Source organism: Festucalex cinctus, chromosome 1 (genome assembly GCF_051991245.1).
Source record: "Festucalex cinctus isolate MCC-2025b chromosome 1, RoL_Fcin_1.0, whole genome shotgun sequence".
Lineage (NCBI taxonomy): Eukaryota > Metazoa > Chordata > Actinopteri > Syngnathiformes > Syngnathidae > Festucalex > Festucalex cinctus.
In genome coordinates, this window is record NC_135411.1 from 32,231,398 (window position 1) to 32,254,691 (window position 23,294).

At 43.5% G+C, this 23,294-nt stretch overlaps 2 protein-coding genes and 1 long non-coding RNA gene across 3 annotated transcripts; 1 reads left to right on the top strand and 2 right to left on the bottom strand.

Annotated features, from left to right (window-relative positions):
• Positions 1 to 2,122: 2,122 nt before the first annotated feature.
• Positions 2,123 to 10,571, bottom strand: LOC144023985 (uncharacterized). The gene is made up of 3 exons (XM_077529989.1): positions 10,411 to 10,571; positions 7,639 to 8,231; positions 2,123 to 5,715 (listed from the first exon to the last, which is right to left on the bottom strand). Exons 2-3 carry the CDS (start codon positions 8,068 to 8,070, stop codon positions 4,699 to 4,701), a joined length of 1,449 nt encoding a protein of 482 aa, XP_077386115.1. The 5' UTR covers positions 8,071 to 8,231; positions 10,411 to 10,571; the 3' UTR covers positions 2,123 to 4,698.
• Positions 9,854 to 17,464, top strand: LOC144024276 (uncharacterized). The gene is made up of 3 exons (XR_013284723.1): positions 9,854 to 10,643; positions 11,140 to 11,225; positions 15,425 to 17,464. It is a non-coding gene; the product is annotated as an uncharacterized LOC144024276 (long non-coding RNA).
• LOC144024005 (uncharacterized) lies at positions 11,979 to 22,896 on the bottom strand. Its single transcript, XM_077530021.1, has 4 exons — positions 22,141 to 22,896; positions 17,667 to 18,179; positions 15,747 to 15,955; positions 11,979 to 15,598 (listed from the first exon to the last, which is right to left on the bottom strand). The coding sequence occupies exons 1-4, from the start codon at positions 22,493 to 22,495 to the stop codon at positions 15,401 to 15,403; spliced, it is 1,275 nt and encodes a 424-aa protein (XP_077386147.1). The 5' UTR covers positions 22,496 to 22,896; the 3' UTR covers positions 11,979 to 15,400.
• Between the last annotated feature and the right edge of the window lie 398 nt (positions 22,897 to 23,294).

Sequence of the window (23,294 nt, forward strand, 5' to 3'; positions counted from 1 at the left end):
TCATCACATTTTGAAATAAAAAAATAGTCCTCACAAATAAATTTACAACAATCCAAGTGACTTTCAATGAGCAAATACCACCATTTTGACTTGTGACGTAAGCTAGTTTTAGTTCTTAAGTGTACTCCATTTTCCATTGCCATTTTTTTGTGAATTACAATTTATAATTGTTGGCGACTCTTGTGAGGTAAAGCGGTTCAGATAATGGCTCCACGCATTGTCTTTTGAGAACTTTTTGTGTTCAAGTATGGTGAGGAAATGCTTCATGAAGGGAAAACTCTAAATGAGTTTTTTTAATAGTGCAGAGTGGCTTTAACCAAGAGTTCCATACTCATATTGTTTAGTACGGAATTTATTAACAATCAAAATATTGTTTTTCAAAAATGTATTTCATATTAAAATTCAACAAATTCTTTGGGGGGGGCAACCTTAAATCTGTACAAAATTGTCCAAAGTCAAATTTCTATTTTTAACCATTAAAATGGTTTTAAAATTCAACAAAAATAAACATCTCAAAACATTTTGTGTGTGGGGGGGGGGGGAAACTACAGTGAATTTTTTAACTACCATTTTTTTTTTTTTAAGATTTATCAGTCAAACATTTAAGAATCTGTAAATAATCAATATAAAAAAATATGAAAAAATTCAATCAATAATTGAAATTTAACGTCAAAATCATAAATTCTAATTCGGACTCGGGTGGTGCAGGTTGCACCTGCACAAAATGGCCGTCGCCTGAATCAGATTTGTTCTTGTATAAGTCTTGACGTACTGTCTCCTTCTGCTTTGTGAAATGTTTAGTCAGTGTCCTATTAAAACATGGAATTACCTGCGCCATATTAGCTTAAGTAAACTGTGTTCATCAACTGTTGCGATAAATCACATTTGATGAACAAACCTTTCTTGCAACTGTGCACGCAACTCAACGAAGGGCGCCCCCTGCTGGCAAATGTGCTTTTGCAAGGATGGAAGATCAAAGCAAGATGAAGCGGGCGAGGCAAGAAACAGATGTGGATGGAGCTGCTGAGGATAAATGACTAATGAATAAACCAATTGGCTTCACTGGCAGCAGAGCTGACTGCAGAAAGAAATTACAGGGGGCATGACATTTATTTATTTAATTATTTATTTTTTGTGCGGGCACACTTCAACCTAAATCTAATCTTCAGGCTGAACAGTGGCGTTGTGACAACAGCTCAGAAATATTACTGTCACTTAAAAGCGGCAGTTCATCATAAAATCTAAAAGACAAACGAAAAACAATGGTGTAGTTTTGTGTGCATTTATTCAACTCAAAACTTCATTAGCAACAAAGCCGAATGCGAATTCTGTCGACAACTTGTCCTAAGGAATGACTCTGACCAAGCCCCTTTTATTTGCGAGTGGCAAGCAGTTGCCTTCCTTCGCTGGTTGGATTTAAGGCTGTACGAAATTGATCCTGCAACATAAATTGTTTGTGTGCCTGCGTGCGTTTGTGGGTCTGTTTAATAACTGCATGTTTTGTTCTACAATTTTGTCCATGCACGTGTTGTGCGTGTGTGGCTAGACTGATTCAAATAAAAGTTTCCCACTCACACTTGTGAACGTTGTAACGTGAAGACTCACAGGAATTCCAGCGATGTCAACTGGGGCAGCCTGGATCGAGGTTTGACGTTTGATGGCTCCCATTACAATACGGCGCTTTGCATCACTTTTTTTAAATCCATAATAAGGCAGTGGCAGACGCAGCTTACTACATAAATATGACGCGGGTGGTCATTCATCCAGCGGCCGAGCGCGCCCTGGTAACCCGGAAGTACATTTGTGCTTCAAAGGACGCGCGTCTGACCGAACCCAGATTGTCATTGGCTATCTTTAGCTGTCAATCGAGCCAAACTTGAAATGAAGCATATGGTTGGTTGTCACAGCCCCCTAATGCCCGCCCATGCCGCTGGAGTAACACAGTACTCCTGATAAGGAGTAACTCAAGGTAACTCTAGTGCAAAGACAAAAAGAGCACTTTTGTAAATTTGATTGGCAGTACAAGAAATTGGTTCGTTTTAATAAAAGGCATGTAATCATAAAAGACTGGTACAAAACGTGTGTGTCATATGAAGATAAAAACATATGGAAGATGAAGACAAAGAGATGATTAACCTGTAATCATTTGTCGGGCTAAATAGGAAAGAAAATAAAATATACAAAGTTCATTCATTACTTTTTTGACACAAAGGAGAAAATTGCCAGTAGGGTTGCTCTCTCTCTCTCTCTCTGTCTCTGTCTCTGTCTCTCTCTCTCGCACCCACACACACACACACACACACACACACACACGGAATGTGACGTAAAAAGTCAAAGCAAAGTTAGAAAAGATTGGAATGATGTCATCATAACGATGTCATCAGTGTAAACAAGCCTCTTTCGATTGGAAACTGAAATTCCAACCGACATTCTTTCCAGACAAAGCTCCACTGCATGTACAAGTTGATATATAAGAAGTGTGTATACATATATATAGATATAGATGTGTATAAATATTTAAAAAAAATAAAATAAAAAAAAAAATAAGAACACAGACATGTAACAAAGTGTGACCTCAAGCGAATGTTTGCCAGCCCCGAGCTAGTCACATGATTGGTCAGTTGCTTGGCAACATCTGTGGAAAGCCATTTGAGTGTTATTGCCATATCAGGGCCAAATGAACTAATACACCTTTTGTCCTCACTTGTATGACCATTTAACACATTAGGAGAACGACTGTCTTACTACTAACAGTTTTTCCACTACTGGCGCCTCTTTGGTCCACAAGTACAAACTTAAAAGTTAAAAGTATTTAGAGGTGCAACAATTAATCAACTAGCCAATCAAATTGGCGACTATTTTAATCGATTGTTTAAATTGTCATCATTGGAATTTCATTGGGTCAACAATAGATAGTCTAATTTCTGTAGGCCCCCACAATCTTTCTTTCTTTGAGTTGAATAAAAAATTACATATTAACCAACATCTGCTGTAATTTTGAGGGAAAAAAAAGAAAAGATTCTCAACATTTTTGACAATGCCAGTAATAGAACAATCAATTGAAACAATGTCTTGTTTTTCAATAAAGGAATGGAAACCAATTATTTGCAGTTCAAATTTGCTCTTTTGAGCTCAGGCCAAAGCAATACTGTAGCGCTTTGGCACCAACTGGAGGCCAACTGGTGTCAAGGAAGTATGTTCACAGTGAGTTGAGGAGTTTCATTTAAGCTAGCGAGTCTCCAAATGTTGTAAGAGTAGGAGCCACTTTCAATCTCAATGTACGTGTGCATTGACAATGACAGACATTCGGTTCAATTTCATTCAAATTCCAATCACCCACATGCAAAGAATGTACTCGTTCAAGTACCTGGTGCTGGATATCCAGGATAATCGTGTGTTGATCTGCACGCAAAGCGGACTATAGGCACAACGTAATCACGAGTGAATGTAATGTACGGGCAGAAGCAAATATTGGTCAGTCGACGGGTGAGATGCGACGCAAGTTGGGCGAACACAAGAAAATTCTCTTGGTCGATTTACTTGAGTTTAAATTTTCCAACTGGCTCCACAGAATTACGCAACAGCCAATCGGCATCGAGAATACTGTGCCACGCACGCTGACACCGTTTGGGAACCCGAATGTTTACATGTAGTCGTTCGAAAAAAAGGACCCCTCGTTGGCAAAAACAATATTATAGTATAATTATATAATATTATAGATCTGTTACGATCTTCCGTAGGATGCCCCTCCCTCTTCTCTGGTTAGTGTAGGGATGTAACGATACTGCAATATCTTGATTTCGCATATTAAAACCGCCACAATATATTGTCATCGTCATGTTACAATATTGCCCTGCGATTGGCTGGCAACCGGTACAGGGTGTACCCCACCTACTGCCCAAAGCCAGCTGAGATAGGCACCAGCACCCCCCGCGACCCTTGTGAGGAATAAGCGGTGAAGAAAATGGATGGATGGATGTCACAATATTAAAAGCAGCACATCTGTTAAAAAAAAAGAAAAGAAAAAAAAAAGGCAGGCTGATTTCTATTTGTGCAGTACTAGTACACTCTGGCTAGTTTTTTTTGTGCATTTAATTTCCACAAGGCATGTTTTGGCTCTTTTATGTTTAAAATCCACGCTAACGGTCAGATGAAGGGGAACATAATATGCTTGTGAAACGAGTCAATATGTGGAGGAGCTCAATGGGTGCTTGCATTAGCAAGTAAGTGCCTTAATATTAAGTTTTATTAGAAATTGTAAGTTGTTCATATGCATTGCTGTAATGTACAAAAGCACAATATATATATATATTTTTAGTATGATCTCATTTTTTGACAATATTGCGACCTTTTTGTATCGCCAACCTCCCCACACTATCGTGATAATTATCGTATCGTGACCTTCATATTGTGATAGCGTATCGTTATGTTTGGATATCGTTACATCCCTAGTTACGAGTGGCGCCAACAAAGTGAATTCAACACTCGTCATCGAGCTCACATAAGTTTATGGCGCGTCCGTTGCGAATGCAGCATGAGGAAAACAAACGCTCAAATGGCTTCCCTCAGACACGTCCATCACACACACGCACAAAAAAAGCCGTAGAAGTAACGATCAGAAAGGCGCCAAAAGGTAACAAAGAAGTGGCTATGCGTTAAAAAAAAAAAAAAAAAAAAAAAAAACGTTGGTCCGTTTGTCTAGTGTCCGTCGGCATCGGCACGCTCCCGCTTGTGGGTCTGCTGGTGCGCCTTGAGGTGGCCCGACTGACTGAAGGTCTTTCCGCAGCGCGCGCAGGCGTGCGGCCGCTCGCCCGTGTGCACATGCTGGTGCGCCTTGAGGTGTCCGAGGCGGCCGAAGCTCTTGCCGCACTGCGCGCAGCCGAAGGGCCGCTCGCCCGAGTGGATCTTCTCGTGGGTCTTGAGCACTGCGCCGTTGCTGAAAGTCTTGCCGCAGCGCAAGCAGACGAAGGGTTTGATCTGTCCGCTGGCGGTGCCGGGGTCGTGCACCGGCAGGTGGTTGCGGTACGCCGCCTCCTTGCCGAAGCTCTTGCCGCACTGCTGGCAGCAGAAGGGCCGCTCGCCCGTGTGGCTCAGCCGGTGCGCCTTGAGCTCCTTGGCCTGGCCGAAGGTCTTGGCGCAGGCGTGGCAGGCGAAGGGTCGCTCGCCCGTGTGCAGGCGCTGGTGGGCGCGCAGGTCGTCGGCTTTGGTGAAACCTTTGGGGCAGTGGGCGCACACGTAAGGCTTCTGGCCCGTGTGGATGAGCTGGTGACGCTTGAGATTGCCGGCTTGGCCGAAGCTCTTGCCGCACTGCGCGCACGAGTACGGGCGCTCGCCCGTGTGGATGCGCTGGTGCGTCTTCAGGTTGCCCAGCGTGCTGAAGTTTTTGCCGCACTGCGTGCACGAGAAGGGTTTCTCGCCCTGCATGTTGCGCGGCTTCCGCACCGTCGGGCCTTTGGCCGCCGCTTTGCCCTGGTTGGCCGGCGTCGCCTGATAGGGGAAGTCGGCTTCGGGCTTGGCCATCCCATCCAGCAGCAGCAGCGAGTCAGGTCGCAGCTTGTTGAGCTCGCTGCGCAGCTCGGCCATGTGGATGGACTCCAGAGCGTTGTGCGGAGGGTGCGGCGCCATCGCCGGGTCCGAGTCGCACGGCTCCGCTGCGTAGTAGCACTGCAGGTCCATGTGGTGGTCCGACTTGATGTAGTCCAGGGTGTCGCTCACCTGCCGCAAACAGGCCCACGTTCAGCATAAAGTCAGGAAAGCACAACGCCGCACTTCGCTATCAACATGTCGGGCCTTTTTCAAGCAAGATTATTTTAGGTAACTAAAACTAAAACGAAAAAAACTAAAGCTAAAATTCAAAAAACAATTTTCTTAACGAAATAAAATTAAAAGTTCTTTTTAAAAAACAAAAACTAAAACTACTTTTTATGTTTACAAAATAAACTATATTAAAATGTCCTTCGTTTTAGTCTTTGGTAATTAATTTAATGCATGAGTCTTTGGGGATGATTTTAAATGTGATTTATTTTGATATTAACCGGAATAAGGACGTTTGAAAGTGTGTCACACAAAAGTGACGTCATCTAGCAGCAGCCAATAGAATAACACCTTCAGATGACGTCGCTCTCATGGTGTTTTTTTAAATATTGCGAACAATATACTTTTTTTTTTCTTTCTTTTTTTAAACTAAAACTAAACTAAACCTAAGTATTTATTAAATAATTAAAACTAATAAAAACTAAGACAACCACCCTGAAAACTAATTAAAACTAACTAAATTTAAAAAGCAAAGATCAAAACGAAATACAATCTAACTAAAATGAAACTTCCAAAACTATAATAATAGCCTTGGTAAACTCTCATTAACGTTCTCTCCAGATAGCGCAGAAAACGGACATTTAGCCTACAGGTACAACACTCGCATTAACTACAGCATCTATATGTTCACATTCATCTATTACAGGAGTGGGCGGCCCACTCTATTCTTTATTCTCGACCACTCAGCATTTACATCAGTAATATTTATCATTATTCAGGAAGATTTGGGTTCAGTCATTTAGCAATTTTATCATTTCCAAAAATGTGTTCAATAAAATATATTTGCAATTTCAGAACAAAAGGTTTCATTTAATAATTGATTTAGTTAAAATGATACAAAATCCGATAAAATACACCATTTTATAGCTTTAAATTACATTTTAACTACAACATGAATGGGGTATATGCCACGGAGGAGGCGGGACTTTCCAGGTTTCACACATCAGCTTTGTTTGTGAGTGTGGAAACGCGGCCAGCAGTGGCCGGAAACGGCAATGATGTGTAAAACCTGAAAGTCCATGGCATCTACCCCATTACGTCTTATAGCAAAGAAGCACTTCTTCAACAGCAGTACAGCCATGGAGGACTCGCCTAACATTTGTGTCCAGCCGAATTCGGTGATGAAACTGGCCGATACGGGAGGACGCATTCAGCCGGCTGGCTCATAAGTCGAAGATGGGGAGCATTTGCAAGTTGCGTGTTACAGAGACTCAAATTACCAGTCAAGTCACCATTGACATTGTTCACTCTGGAAATGTAAGTGGTGGACGGTCCCTAACCTTGAGGGTAAACATCCGGGTGACTTTTACTCTGCTAGGCCAGCTACATGACATGTGCTAAGCACGCTTTAGCCCACATTAGGAGAGGACACACCCCACCCCCACACCGCTCCACCCCCACACGGAATGACGTGAAACCGGACGTGCTGAGGATTTTACTCTAATCAGAATTGGTGCAGTATTTGGGATAGAAGACTGTCTTTCGTGCAAACTATGTCAGCAAACTTCCATTCAAGTGAATGACGACAGCTGCCATTTTTCGCACGGGATATGTCATCACGATCACGTGACCAGGATAATGGCGTTCACCACGGTATGTTTTTATTTTGATTCTTAATTAGTTTAAAAGAAAATTCAGGGAATAAGATGTCAGAGATATTTGCATGTTTATTCTTTATACACAATGTCTAATCCAATACTAGAAAATGAGTTATAAGTCTTGTATCGCTTGAAACATTAAACGAGAGTTCCAAAAGTTACTGCATCCTGACATTTCACCGCAAACTTAGCAACAGAGTAGAGTACGAGACGGGCAGATTGGTACCTGGGAGATGTAGTCAAATACATAGCTTGTCTCGTAGTGCGACTTGTAGTCCATGTCATCGGTGTGGCGGAAGGGGTCCAGGTGGTGGTCCAGGTCGACACGGTGATGCTCTGCCTTGATGTAATCCAAGCCGCTGATCTCCATCTTGATCTGCTCGCGGCCCAGCTCGGCGGTGGACAGCGGCTGGATCTCGGACAGGTCCACGGTGCGGATGGGCTCCAGGTCCTCCAGGTCTTCGGGCTCGCTCTTGACGCACGGCAGCATGACCAGCGGCTCGGCCACCTCAGCCGCCAGCGAGCTAAGCGTGGGCGTGGGCCCGTCCGAGGAGAGGAGGGCCAATGAGGGTGGGCCACCCGGCTCCAAAGGGGCCGAAGGGGAGCCGCCCTCCGAGGCCAGGCTCAGACTCAGACACTCGGCCTCCAAGTCTGTCATGGTGAGGGGCGGAGCTCCGACTACACGCCCCGCCCCCGAGATCTCCGCTCCAGACGCCGCTTGCGAAGTGGGGAGATTGACGGCCGTTGGGAAGAGCCCAGTCGACGGCAAATGGGACGAATCGAGGCCGATGTCAGCACCTGCGCCGTACCCGTAGCCACCTGTGCAGACAACGCAAATGCTTAGCTTAGTAGTTGGCAGCTAGTAAGAAAACCTACAATTCCATCAGATTCCAATTCTTTCGATTGCAATTCAATACAATTTCAATATTCAAGGTTGTGAGTTCATTCGATTCAATATTGTTTTAAATGCTTTGAAGACGATTCAGTAAGAAGAAATACACGAGTCGCGGTTGACAGTTTTTAAAGATTTTCATACCCATGTGAACTGGACTGTACCGTAGAACCCAAGTACTTTTTACGATGTCTCACGTCTATATGTGACGATAGCTTAATGGTTTGCATGGTGTATTCTTCTGTTCATTACTCCTCATTTTCCTTTCGTGATCACGACTTCTGTCACAAGTGTAACATATCCTCTGCCACGATTGAGGAGCTGCTTAGTTGTGCTACCTAATTAGCCGCACCTAGTCAGATAGAGCGAGGAAAGCGTACCGCTGAGCATTTCCACTGTAGTTCCTGAGTAGAGGAGAGAAAGGTAGCATAAGTGACTGTTTATCCTGGCTGCACCAGCTCTGAGCCGGCCACAAAAAAATGGCGCTGGCAGCAGCTCCGTCATCAGGCATGCCTGAAACCATTTTTACACTGAGACATATGCGATGACATCATCAACAAGCATGAACGTGATTGGTCAGCAGAGAACAAATTTATACCTTCAGCCAAACTCGTCAACCAAATATAATGCACATGAATATGTTGTTTTTACCTTTTTTTATTTTTATTTATTTTTTTATTGTGGATTTTGTACTGTTCGTTCAAGGCAGCAACTGTCAAGTACAATATGTGGTGGCTCCACAACGTGCTATATTGGCCCGGGCCTAAGCCATTGTTAATATTGGACCTTGATATGGCTCATGTTATATATTGATTATCACTCTCACTAGTGTGGCACAGGTCATGTGGATCCGTTGTCGTCTCACAACCCTGAGGTTGTGGGTTCGTTCCCAGGCCATTGTGACAATGTCGAAGAGTCCTTGAGCAAGATACTGAACCCCAAGTTGCTCTTGATATGTCATCATCGGTAGGTGAATGAGTAGTCAAAATGTAAAGTGCTTTGATGGCCTGGTAAGGTGGAAAAGCCCTATATAAATTAAGTAGCATTTACACCGACCGGCATTTTGACACTGTTAACATTGTACATTGAGTGATGCGAGTTTACATTGTTTATCATGTAGACTAGCATGACTCATATTGTACATTGATAAACATGCTTACTAATACGGCTCACATGAGATTTGGCGCATGGATTAATCAGAGCTCAGTAATATATCAATTAGCTGCTCATATAATTGTACATTAGCATGACTAATGTAATCGGCATGGGACTTCACTTTTTCAGGTTAACAGAGCTATTGATTGCTTAATAATTAAGTGATTAAGATTTTTTGGTTTGTTTGTTTGTTTGTGTGTGTATGTATGCACACTTCTCTAAGAATTAACACTCATATTATGTGTTCCTAAGAGCAAAGCCATTCAATTAACTACTTTACACCCCCATACTGGTCTCTCAATGTGGGGGTGAAATGACAAACTTGTGCCAAGTTTGTTCTGACATGAGAAGCGCCAAGAGTTTCTTGGGCTTCGTCGCGGGTTGTCGTCGCGTCGCCGCCACGCGAATCCGCCGAGCGTGTGCAGGAATGTGGCCTACAAGGAGCAGCAGAACATGGCGGCTCCCTTCCAACTAACTCGTACCGTGGCACACTTTTGGATACTTTTATAACACGCGTGGCGACTTTTAACTCGAGCAGATTAAATGGCGTAAGAGAAGACGTATAAAGTTGTTTTCGGTGAGCACAAAGAGAGCGTAAAGTGGCAAGGCTAGCGACTCAGCTATCGAGTGGCCATCTTGTTTGTCGGCGGATGCTAAGCTAAAATAAGCTAAGGTTAGCATGGTGGAGAAAGTGAGCAAGAGTGGGAAGAAAAGCGCCGAGGAAGAGCCCCCCTCAATCCCAGCGCCCCCGCTTCTCTTCATGTCGCGTCGCATTAAACACGCCGAGTGGACCCCAGCGGGGGGGCAACTGACAGCTGCGGCCGAAGCGCGTCAGATGACGGCGGCGGTGAAATGGATGCGAGAGGAGGAGGAGGAGGAGGCCTGATTGCCGGCACCCGGCCGGCTTGGCGGACGTAGTGGCGGGGCCCGTTCGCTTCGGCGGCTGGTTACCTGCGGGAGTTCCGCGTCATGGCTGCTTCGGCTCCGCTGCCCGCGACTTGTGGCCAACTGCAGCGGACCCGCCACGTCCACCTCGGCCTCGGCCTCTCCTCCCCTCCAACATTGGCGATTTCCTCCTCCTCCCTCCTCCGCCTCCTTTCTCCTCCTTTCCGCTTGGCCTCCGTCCGGCGAGGCGGGTAACCATGGTAACCGCCACTTTCAACACCGGATAAATGCGCCCATAGGTAACTTGGCAGTGGGAGGGGGGGATGTTTGTATTGTATTTTTGATATTGCTTGATTGTATTGTTTTCCATAGATTAATTTACATTTTTAAATTAATTTATATATTTTTTGTATACTTTATTTACTTTTTAATTACAAATGTATTATTATTATTATTATTATTATTATTATTATTATTATTAGTCATTTGCTCAAGAGTTTAGTGAACCTATCGATAATGTTCACAAACGTTAACGAGGGGTGTTTCCCATCAGGATTTTATGCTGCCAATTCGGATCATCCATGTTTAAGTTCAATCACATTCCAATCACATAGATTAGTTGCACATTTTAATTTTTCGAGCTACTCACAAACGATTGTTTTAATAATTGACTAATCTGAAAAAAAAAAAAAATGATGACTTGAAACAAATATAAAATCCAATATACAAAACAGGACATTATTTCAAATTGACAGTCAAATGCACAACCAAATTATGATTCAGTTGGTTTGTAAGGTGTGGTGTTCAGGAAAGAGGGAGAGAGAGGATGGCGGGACGCTACACTGCACACAAGCTGGTTCATGTTGGCTGCAGGCTGCAAGGTACAAGCTGCGGGTGACCGCTTTTTGTGATCGGCAATGAAAGGCATTGATCGACATACAGGTATGCTGATCACATACTTTTCCACTGAACTCATCTGTTCCTGATCTGTGGCTGATGGAACGGAGCATCACAAATAGGAACAGATGGTGACGTCATCACGCAAGGTGGCAGTTGAACTTGATATAGAAAAAAATTGAATTTACTCGGCTGTTAAACTTTTTAGACAAAGTACCATCTAAGAAAATACTTAGATCTTTACTGCCACCTACTGTAGTGGATGTGCAATTGCACTTTATTGTAGTACAGCACACACACAAAAAACCCTGAGGACACATGTACAACCCCCCCAACACACACATAAACGCACACACACACACACAATTTGAGGACTGAAGATTTTCAATTTGTGAAAATTTTCACACATTTTTTTTTTCTTGTATTAAAGGTAAAATGTAGTGATTGTTTACATGTAACGCTGTAGTTTAGCTATGTGAAGCACTTTAAAAGTCCTCTCAGTGAAGTGTCACATAAATGTTCACTACTTACAAATTGTTGTCTGAGTCCCCTTCCTAGGCAACCGTTGCTCATATTCAAAACTAGGGGTGTTAAAAAAAAAATCGATTCGGCAACATCCTTCTTTGGTGGAATAATATTCAACAAAACATCTTATTTATGGTTAGAGTTCACACCTTAATCATGGAAAAATGTTATATTAATGGAACATTAAGACTTTAAGCATGTGAGAAAGCAGCTCGTTTATCAACATTTATTGATCGATGTCCTTGATCAACACTAAAACATTGAAAAGTTCACATCAATGACCACCATTCAAATACAAAAGTGTATCAAAAGTATTGCATCCAATGACAACATTTCAGTAACGTTACAAAATGTACACACTATTGATCCCATTCGTGTGTGCGCTTGTGTACATGAAAAGCATCGCTTCTTCGTCCCTTTAGCATCAACACAATTGCTTCAAGTCAACAAAAGCAAACAAGTTCTGCTGTGCGTCAAACATGGAGTGAGAAAATGTTCCTATTTCAAGTTGGGAAAAGAATGAAAGAGTTCAAACATACAGTCCAACTGTTGTAAAATAAGGGTGAAACAATCATGTAAAAACATCCATTAAGATCCAGTTCCAATGTTTGTTTGTTTTTTCCTCACAGACCACACCAACTGTCAAAATGTACAATTTGACATCATCATATGGGGGCCATGGGGCTATCAACTGTATGAATACAGCCAGAACGGTGAGGAATTAGGACAAAGACGTGACATATAGTTGGACAGGAGAGCCAGACGTTGAATCTTTTTCGAGCAAGCTTGTCACCAAGGCATCATAACATGGAAAAAACTTCTCAAGTATTCTCATAGTAAACAAAGCCTTTCATGTCATTTGACCATGGCATTGCCATTGCAAAAAACAAAAAACAAAAAAAGTAGCTTCAATTAATATTTTAGCTTTCGTGTTTTAAATGTGTGAAGTGTCAGTCCAGTCTAATTTACTGTACATTTCAACAGGAAATTGATGTGGTGGAATTTAAGACGGTGACATGATCAATGAGCGACTGGCTAATTAAATGACATTTCTGATTCTCTGAATAATGGCAGGTGTTCTCTTTTGAAGCTGACATGGATGATGTACTGCGCAGCTACGAGCAGGCTAGCCAGTTTTGCTTGACAATCCAAGCAAACATTTTTGACACACCCATTCCTACAGGCGGGCCATGCCCTCCCCATTTTAGGCACGGTTCTATAAAAATAATTTTTTAAACGTGATTTTTATTTTCTCATAGTATCTTTTTTTTGTGTTATGAAGGTCTGGGGACGGGTCTGAGTGTACTTGTGAGAAATGGATGTTCAGTTCCCAGTTTGTCTCTTGAGAAGAGGCTACTACATCTTGCCTGCTTCTTTGTACAGCTACTGATGACATCCAGTTAGCATCCTAAACGACAGACTGATGGATTCAGTTTTTTTCTCCTTTTTTTTAAAGAAATGTTTAAAAAAAAAAAAAAAAAAAACACACTTTAGGATATAGCCCATCTGTAACCAAAAACACGAGGTTTTGTCAAGACCCAGTCTACATGGAAACGTGTTTCAGTGCACCTCCAAAGGTTATTGTTTTGATGACAGAGCTACTACGTTCCTACAAAAAAAAGAAAAGAAATATAGATCAACTTAACATACTCGGCGGATGACTGGCTAGCACGTCCGCCTCCCAGTACTGAGGACTCAGGTTCGAGTCCAAGCTCCAGACTTCTTGAGTGGAGTTCGCATGTTATCCCCGTGCCTACGTGAGTCTTCTCCGGGTACTCCGGTCTCCTCCCACATTCCAAAGACATGCGTGGCAGGTTAATTGTCCCTAGGTGTGCTTGTGATTGTGAGTATGAGTGGTTGTTCGTCTCTGTGTGCCCTGCGATTGGCTGGCAACCAGTCCAGGGTGTCCCCCGCCAACTGCCCATAGCCAGCTGGGATAGGCTCCAGCACCCCCCGCAAGCCTTGGGAGGAACAAGCGGTTCCGAAAATGGATGGATGGAACTTAACATACTCTTCTCCTCTGGCACCGTACCAGAAGCCTTTAAAATTGTTATTAAGAGCTACACAAATAACTTTGTTTTTGGTGACTTCCAATGGCAGCATTATAGCAACTTCATCAGTCCTGGCATATAAACTGCAGCATTTTACCACCTCCAAGGCATCAGTTATTTTAAAATGATTAAAGAGAAAGTGTATAGAATCAAGTGCCATCTTGTGGTGAAGTAATGCAACGAACTAAGTTGGAAGCGCGTGCATTTTGAAGCATGCGCACAGAGAGACAGCACTTCACAAGTCTACCAACTAATTGCTACCAATTATTCTCCGCAACAAAAATATAAAAGCAACACTTTTGTTTTTGCTCACATTGTTTATGAGATTAGCGATTACGAGACCTACAATTATATAAAAAACATGTACATTGATGTGATATTTTTCTTATAGATTGAAATTACTAGTGTACTTTTAAAATGAATGAATTATTAGCTCACCACTGGATGGCGCTAAATCCGACACACTGTCTCAGTATTTATGGGAAGCAATTTTGAACAAGATCGCCGATGTTTCCATGTGGACGGGGCCACAGTTGAGATCAATCACTTTTCTGTTTGTAGGAAGTACTCCCACCCTCCTTGCCTATTGTTTTCACATACAATGAAAAGGTCTCTTGAGGTTCTGAAAACGCAAAGAGAAATCCAAATAAGAGCAAAGCAATTCACATTGATGACTGGCCATCACAAGTTTGTTCTCATCAGTGCTTCAAACACCCGAGGAACACCCGCCGTCGCCTCGAAAAGCGCCTCCACGCAAAACAAACGAGCGGTGACCGGCCAGGTGAGGTAACAAAAGGCATGTGTGTCGAAAGCAGTCAAAGACTGCGATCAAATGAGGTACGTGGATGTGAGAGGTGGAACGCCAGGACACAGGAAATGTTTACAAGTGAAACATGAGGAAAAACATGGCAACAATCCTGAGAGACCAGCCAATGCCCGGAATGTCTCCGAGCTCCTCGGCGACCTTTCGATCAGATCATCTTCATTCAAATGTCCTCGTCCGTCTTCACATTGTTCAAAACTGGTGAGATCACATGACCCAGAAGTGTCACTTCCCGTATGTGCGCATGTGACACATATGCAGGAAACAGAAAAGCTAGAAATGGTCTGGTGTCACTTGTGGTCCCGCCTTGTTGCCATCATTGAAGTGTGGGACGGTGAACCCCCACTAGACTGCTCGTTTTTAAATTAAGCAATACTTAATGGTTTTCAAGGGAGTCGAGAATGAGTGAATGCAGTCAAATGCCTTGAGATACAAGTGTAACTACTTGCCCATAATGTAACTCAAAACACTCATATCTCAAATCATATTTCCCTTAAGTGTCTTTTAGTAACTTTCGGTTTGTTTTAATGAGTTCAAATGTGCGAGTGAAGGGTAAAAGCATAAAAAGTAAAAACTAGTTGGGGTTTTCTAGTGTCTATATTGCGAACGTTCACCTATAGCGGGTGGTTGTGTAACGTATCCCCCGTCATCTTCCTTTTTGGCACGTTTCACATTTATCACAAAGTAATGGCGCAAGTGTGTGTTTGTGAACATGTGTACCAAATGAGTGCTGATGGGTTCCTGGGGCGCAGCTGGGGGCTCACGACTGGTGTTTGGCTTGCAGGTGGCTGTGGAGGCGGCCTGCCGAGGAGAAGCTCTTGCCGCAGCGCGAACAGCGGGATGGCGAGACGTCGATGGCGGCCTCGGCGTGAGTCTGGCGGTGAGCTCTGAGCAGCAACACGCGACTGAACCTGCGGCCGCAGTCCTCGCACTCGGACCAAACCTTACGTCGCTTCTTCTGCGCACAATACGGGAAGTAAAAGCTATGTTTACATCATCTTTCGTTGTGTAACTGCCAATTGAAAATGGAAAGAGGAATGAAGCCGCTCAAATGTCACCATTCTTTTATCTTAACATTCATCTGACTGTCGTCATAGCAACAGTACCTTCCTCCCTTTCGTCTCCTCTTCGTTGTCGTCTTCTTCCTGGTCGTCCTCTTCCTCATCCTGCTGCTGATGCTTGGCGTCCTGGCCAGCGGGCGTCACCGTGGTGTCCTGCGGCTTCTTGTGGGCTGCGCCCGCGTGGTCATCCGGGAGCTGTGACGCCGTCAGTAGGCGCTGTAACATGGAGGCAGACGAGCGAACACCCCAATTTCCTGTTCGGGGGGAAGCAACCCATGTGAGTCCACAAACGAAACGCTGTCCTCATAGGACCCCTGCTATACAGACAGAGAGGTTCATCTTTTGCATCCCCCACTCTATTGTAGATTTTGACGTAATCGTGTTTTTTAATGAGATATTAAAGTGTACATGCATGTCATAATTAAGAATTAAGTTGTTGTGTAGTTGCATGTTGCGTATACATTTTTTGAGGCTGATGCTGATACCAATTTTTGGCAGAAAAAAAATACAGATTACCGATTAAGCTACCGATTATTAAATATATATAGAATGCATACTTGAAAGGACAATGACAAAATAAAGACAATAAGTGAAATAAGAATAAAATAAATTAAAACAATATCGACTGAAAAAAACAGTAAGAACAAATACTGACAACTCGTGTGCATTTTGGCCTCTTGGGGGCAGTGTGGTGGCGTGCATCCATGGTGTACACACTTAAAAGTGAGTACAGAAGAAAGTTGCATTGAATTCTATTATTATAATAATCGTTTTTCACACGTTGGAAAGAATTTGTGCCTTTGCGTAGTGTTATCTAATCTGTGGGTATGTGTTCCCACAAGATTTGTGTGTGAATATTCGTTATTTGAAGGAAAAACACTCCCGAAGTCGATGCGAACTTCCTGTTAGCATTTGCTAACTTCCTGTTAAATGTAGGCCTGCGTTGTTTCAAAAACGAAGCAAATTTTGTTTTTATATATACAGTGGATGTGATTCTTAACATTGTGTAGTACTAGTTTTACAGTTAACTCCAACTGTGGTGACATTAAAGGACGCTTAGGGACAACATAATATAAGCAGAATAACATACGCTACACACACTTGCTAGTTGCTAATGCTACGCAAGCAAAATGGTGCATTCAAGGTACTTTCACAGAGAGGGAAACTTCAGCTCAAGGTCGCAAACTGTCCCAAAGATGTTCACCAACAGTTTTAATGGTCACAAACAGATCTTGTCGCCAAGAAATTTTGAACATGTTGAAGATTTCTTGGCGAATTTTTTTTTTTAAATAAATCATTCAAACTGTTGGCAAATGTCTTCCCAACATGCGCTTAGTGAGCTACAGGATAAACGATTACTTTAATAATTAAGTAAATTATTTTTTCCACCAGAAAAATCAAAGATTATGTTGAGCATTGTTTCCCAAAAATAAAAACTGATGTTGATGCAAATGTTTTATTTTGCTTGATTCACACAAAGATGATCAGTCTGCCTACATGGACGACGACTGAAACCAGAGAATATTTGCTATTGAGAGTTACAAAATCCCAGGATTGGGACAATTTTAAAGGTACACAAGGTCTCTCAACAATTACTTGATTATCAAAGTATCTATCAATCAATTTGCTAAGCTATTAGTTGTTGATCAAAGATTAATTGTTGCGCCTCAACTCCAGTATTGAATTTTTTTGTAACATTTTCATGGCTTTACATGCTTGTGTAATGACGGTGCAACGTGGAATGAGGTCACACGCAAGGGCAACTTGGCATCCGTTACACTATTACTGTACCAACTGTATCCATGCAGCTGTGTTCAATTGCAGATGTTTTTTTTTTTTTGTATCTGTGCCTAAATAAATAAAGCTATATAAATGAAATTCCATCTTTCAGTTATTCTCCAAAGGAGTGAAGTTGCAATATTCGGATGCGTGATCTTTCCTCAAACATCAGCTGTCTACACTCACCTGAAGGACTCAGCGGCGGCGCAGGCGGAGGTGCGGTGTCCTGGTCTGGGGAGAGGACATCCATGTCCTCCAGAGGTGTCCAACGGGGATCCTGCAAGGGAGCCGACTCCAGGGTCAGGGCCATAATGGGAGGCGTTGGCAGAGTGGGGCCTTCGCTTGAGCCACATCCCCCCGCCGACCCCTTCAACTTCCAGATGTCTCCGCGCCACTCGTGCCCCAACGCCACCGTGTCCGCCTTGTGCTCCGTTCCGTGCACCCTGCTGCCCACCTCCTCACCCTCGGCCGGGTCGGCGTCTTCGGGGGCGCCCTCTGAGCCACCGTGTGACCCTGCGTCGCCTTGGGCACACCGGCGTGTAGCGGCCTGCCGACGGTCCAGCCGGGCCTGCAGCGCCTGCCGCTCGCACTCCTTCTGCGTGATCTCCAGCAGGAGGTCGTCGAAGGACGCTTCCACCATCTTCTTCAGCTGACACAGGGCTGAATGCAGGACGCGCTCCATGGCGCACTTCAGCTGCTCTGAGGGGTTGCAACGCAAAAAACACTGCTCAAGGTTTTTCGACAGAAAAAAAATGCTAAGCAAATGTGAAGGGAGCGGTGGTGTTCGCGTGATAAACGCTATGCGCCTATTTATCAACCAGGGCAGATGAGGAACGGCAACCGAATCCTATAAATAATTAAACAATAAAAAAAAAGGGGGGGGGGCGATGAACAGCATGCATTCACACAGAAAAAGCAAATGGCACTCACATTAGTCAAAACAACTACCACAGAAGTAATACAAATCATTTTTTAACATGATGAAATGCAAGCTCAGCTGTTGCATATTAACTCTTTCACTCCCAGCCATTTTCACTGAAGCAACACCCTTCACTCCCAGCTGTTTTTACTAGATTTTGCAAGGCCCCTTATGAATCATATGTTGCACATTGGGTTATACTACTATAAAAACATGGACCCTACCATAAGAAAGATTAGTCTCTTCTTTCATCAGGAATAAAAGTATATTTCTATCGGTTTCCGTTTTGCAGCAATTAGCATTAGAATATTGCTACGTTTCATCATAATTCACCAATCTATTTAAAACAGCTGCGATTGGCTGGCAACCAGTCCAGGGTTACCCCGCCTACTGCCCAAAGACAGCTGAGATAAGCTCCAGCACCCCCCGCGACCGCTGTGAGGAATAAGCGGTCAAGAAAATAGATGGATGGATGAATGGATATTTAAAACTGTGGAGAAAAGAGCCTTTTGCAGCATGACCCTGGTTGATCTCTTATACTCTGCTGCCACCTTCTGGACGTTTTTTTGTAATAACTACTAGGTGTGTGCCAAAAAATCGATTCATTAAAGAATCGAGATTCTCATTTATTAATCAAATCGAATCGATATTAATATCCAAAAATCGATTTTATTTCAATTAGAAATGAAGAAGAAGGGGAAAAGGCAGTTGTAGCACACATGCTGTTTTTTGTGGAAAAAGGCACTTGCAATACAAAAGTAATAAATATTTAAACAAAAAAAAAAAAGACACTTTAATGTCTCTATTTGTCATTTTGTCTTGCAAAGCAGACCCTAATAACTACCATTGCTTCAAGCATTCTCTTCAATTCACATGCTGCATCTAAGCCTTCTGTATACGTCTAGCATTAAAAAATAATAATAAAATAACATAAAAAATGTATTAATACGTCTTTGGGAGCATGATATTCAAAATAGAACGTATTTATTTTTGGTGAGCAATTGAGTTAAGAGCAAAGTGAGTTTCCCACCTCATACGGCCCTCGAACATATATCAAAAATGAAAAACTTACTTGGGCTCATCTCATTTCTGTGTTTGCAACTTCCTCGTTTCTCTTTTTTCATGTTAACTCCCCCCATCACAGACCCAATCAAGGTGACGAGGAGATTGACTGGCCGCCACTTAGTGGAATTTTCTTACAAAAAAACAACAACATGGAACTAAAATCTTCCTTAACAAATAAATTCAGGTAAAAACAATTCCTTGCTGAAGTACATGAACTATTCTACTGCTCTTCAGGAGGAGGATAACGTCGGAATGCTTTCGGGAAACGAGACAATTGTTCCTTATGTCATTTCCCAGAGATGGCGACTAAAGATGATGTCGTATCACTGACTCGCGTCACAAAATCAAGAGTCTGTGTGGCTTACTTATCACTACATAGCCTATGTCCACTTTATGTTTTATATTTCAAGTGGAATTAAATGCGTTCAAATTATATTCACAATCAACCCTGTTACTTTTCTTTGCAGATGCAAATACGATCGTGACTGGTTTATCCCAAGCATGACCCAGAATTAACTATTTGAGTTGAAGTCCTGCCAGTGTTGCCAGGTGTATGATACTTATCGTATTTATATGATAATTTGACCCTCTGTACGATGTACGATCAATAATCCTAAAAAATGGCAAATGTACGATAATTTGACCATTTCATATTATTGCCGGCGAAACTGAAACTGCCAGAGATTTTTGCGAACCCTGAAGGTATGTATCTTTTCTCATGTGACATAATACCAGCCAATCGCGCTTTGCTGAGCGTGACAAACAAGTGACGGCCATTCATTGATTGGCTGAATGGTAACTGCCCGCCCCAGGAGACGCTCCCAGACAGGAAGTCAAGCAAGATTCAAACCACCAAAACAACGTGAATGAGAGGCAAAAGCAGAAGAAAGAGAAGGAGGAGATAAACATCCATCCATCCATCCACCTAGGGACAATTCGGAGCGCTCAATCAACCTGCCATGCATGTCTTTGGAATGTGGGAGGAGACCGGAGTATCCGGAGAAGACCCATACAGGCACGGGGAGAACATGCAACTCCACCCAGGAAGGCCGGAGCCTGGACTCCATCTTGCATCCTCAGTACTGGGAGGCGGACCTGCTAACCTCAACAAAAATATCAACTCGAGCTTACGTCCTCAGTGGAGGGCAAAAACTAGCGTTTGTCCATCAACTTTCCATCCAAGAACATTGACAGTCACTTTAATTAAAAGGACATGACATGCGCGAGGTGGACATGTTGGATTGCCAATAAAGTGTCAGGAAGGTTTTTTTTCCACCTTGGTGACGCTGATAATGTGGCATTACCCCCTCTATTGCCGCTGAGTGCTATCAAATCTGATGACTTGACTTGATCATACAAAGGCTTTACAAGTTTGTACAATCCGGATTTATTTCCCCTTTATGTGTGCTCAGAATACCATCGAAGTTAGCAGTTTGACGCAAGTGTTGCTGTGTTGTTTAGGTATATTAGCAACTTAGCAGCTGCAAAATCGTCTGTGGCCGACGTCATTTATGCCGTAAGAAGTCTTCTTTATGGCATTGTTGGTCAGTTATTAAATTCAACTGTGTAATATCTATTAAACCATAGCAGTACAAATGAACAAAACAGATTATTTCCCCCACATTTTGCATGTGGTAACAGTTAGCATCTGCTGATTCAGCCACCATGTACAAATGCAACGTTGGCTACACATTGATTCTTCTTTTGGTAGCTTGAAGCAAACTGTTTTTTTTTGTTTTTTTTACCTCTTCTCATTGTGGCAGCTAGTCCATGTCAAGTCAAGTGAAGTTTATATAGCCCTTAATCATACAATAGTCTCAAAGGGCTTCACATGCCCACAGTTGACAAATATCGACATCCCCTGATCGAACCACAAAAAGGGCAAGGAAAAACTCAAAAAAACAAAAAACATTGTTCTATATCAGCTGTCATTGTTCAAGTGTGGCGTTTGCCGTTTACGCAAAGTGGCAGATAGTTTCCTATCATGCCAAAATGGCTGTACTATCGGCCATTTTAGGACACCTGACGTCAATGTCAGGATGTCTATTGTGCATGTTAAGTGCTTTGGGAAGGAATTCAGGCAGCCAAACAAAATGCACCCTTCAATGATGATTTCAAAATGGCTGCCCCCAGCGAAGTATTACTTCTACATGTTTGAGCCTGGTTATGTTGTACATTGTCTGGTTCTTAGCAGGAAGTTGCTAAACGTAAACAAACAAAACAAAACAATGTAACAACCAAATGGCTAAGTTGTCACCAATGACTAGATTTTTTGTAAACTAATTTCTAGCCATCTTGTTTGTGTAAGCCATGTGCACCAGCAGATGTGTTTTCAATGACAAAAGTTGCCACATATAAACAAAAAAATAGTTTTGACAGTTGAACTTGAATGAATAGCTAGTATGGAATCACAACAAATCCACTTTGACCTTTGACATGTGTTGTGTTGACATAACAATGGCACGTGCCCCGCCCTGTGCCACGTTTACGCCACACCCCTCACCCACTGAGCACGTGAAACTTCGCCATCTTTGTACATTTTTGTAGACATTATTCTTTTCCCTAGCAATCGTTCGGCTGTCAATCATCCCTGCCCCCGTGACGTATGCATGTTGGATTACGTAATGGGTTGGCTGTCGTGTTGTGTTGATGTTTAACGGGCGCCTGCTCGCCTACCCACTACTCGGCCCCTCTGCTCCAGGCGGCGGCTGTCGGTGGGTCCGCGGGTGGCTACGCCAGGATCGGCCGGCTGCTCGGGTTTTGCCCTGCCCCAGGTCGAGCCGTCGTCGCCGGCCGCTGCCTCCTGGTGCTCCTCTCCGCCCCCCTCGTCATGCCCGCGGGGGCTTTCCCACGCTTGCAGGCGGAGCCGGAGCCGACGGTTCTCCTGCTCCTGGACAGCGGCCTCGAGCAGCAGTGCGTTTAGGCTGGAGCCCACCGTCGAGCTTATCTCGTGAACTGCTAACTGGACCACCTGCTCCAGAACGGACTCAAGCTGGCCCTGGAAGAACGGAATGTACACGGCTCCGTTCATGCTAGCGGCTCATGCTGAGGGCGGCGGGGAAAGCCACCGCCGCCTGGCCGAGGTGAGGGTGGGCCGCGTGCGGAGGAGGTCGGCTCGCTCGCTGGCTCCGGCCGCCTGGAACCTGGCGTTGATCGGCGTCCTCTGCCGCGGCGCTCCCGCCTCTCCGGAGCGTCTCCGGAACTACCGTAATGATTCGAGTGGAGGAGCGGCGCCTTTCCCGCCCACATGGGTGGACGCCATTTTGATGTCGGATGGCGGTTCGGTCCACCCGAAGCCCGAAGCCCAAAGCACAAGGCGCGCCCCCCTGGCATCCGAGCAGCTCGGTCTGATCAAGTTAAGTTTGTGTACATTTTGAAGTGAGAAGAACGCTCAGCTAAATTCCAGTTCGGCACTCTGCATACGCCTTCATCCCACCCCCAAAATGCGCAACACACAAACACGCCCCCCCCCCAAAAAAATGCTCGTTTTCTATGTCCTTTATGGTACTTTAGGACCACTGACGTCATGACGTCAAACGTCAGACTACGCCCCCAGCAAAAACCTTTATTGACACGAGTTATACTTTTCTTTTCTTTGATTTAGTAAAACTTTACCTGTAAGATTAATTTTATGACTACCCCATTGGTACTAGATTATAAACTAAACAAATACAACCCTCTCTGAGGCAAAAGGTGCCCAAACCTTTATATTATGTTGGAAAAGTTCACGTCGATAAATCAAATTTTCTAAAACCAAGCCCATTACTGAAATTCTTTTTAATTGAACTTTATAGTTACTTGAGGTCTCTTAAAACAAATCATTAATTTAG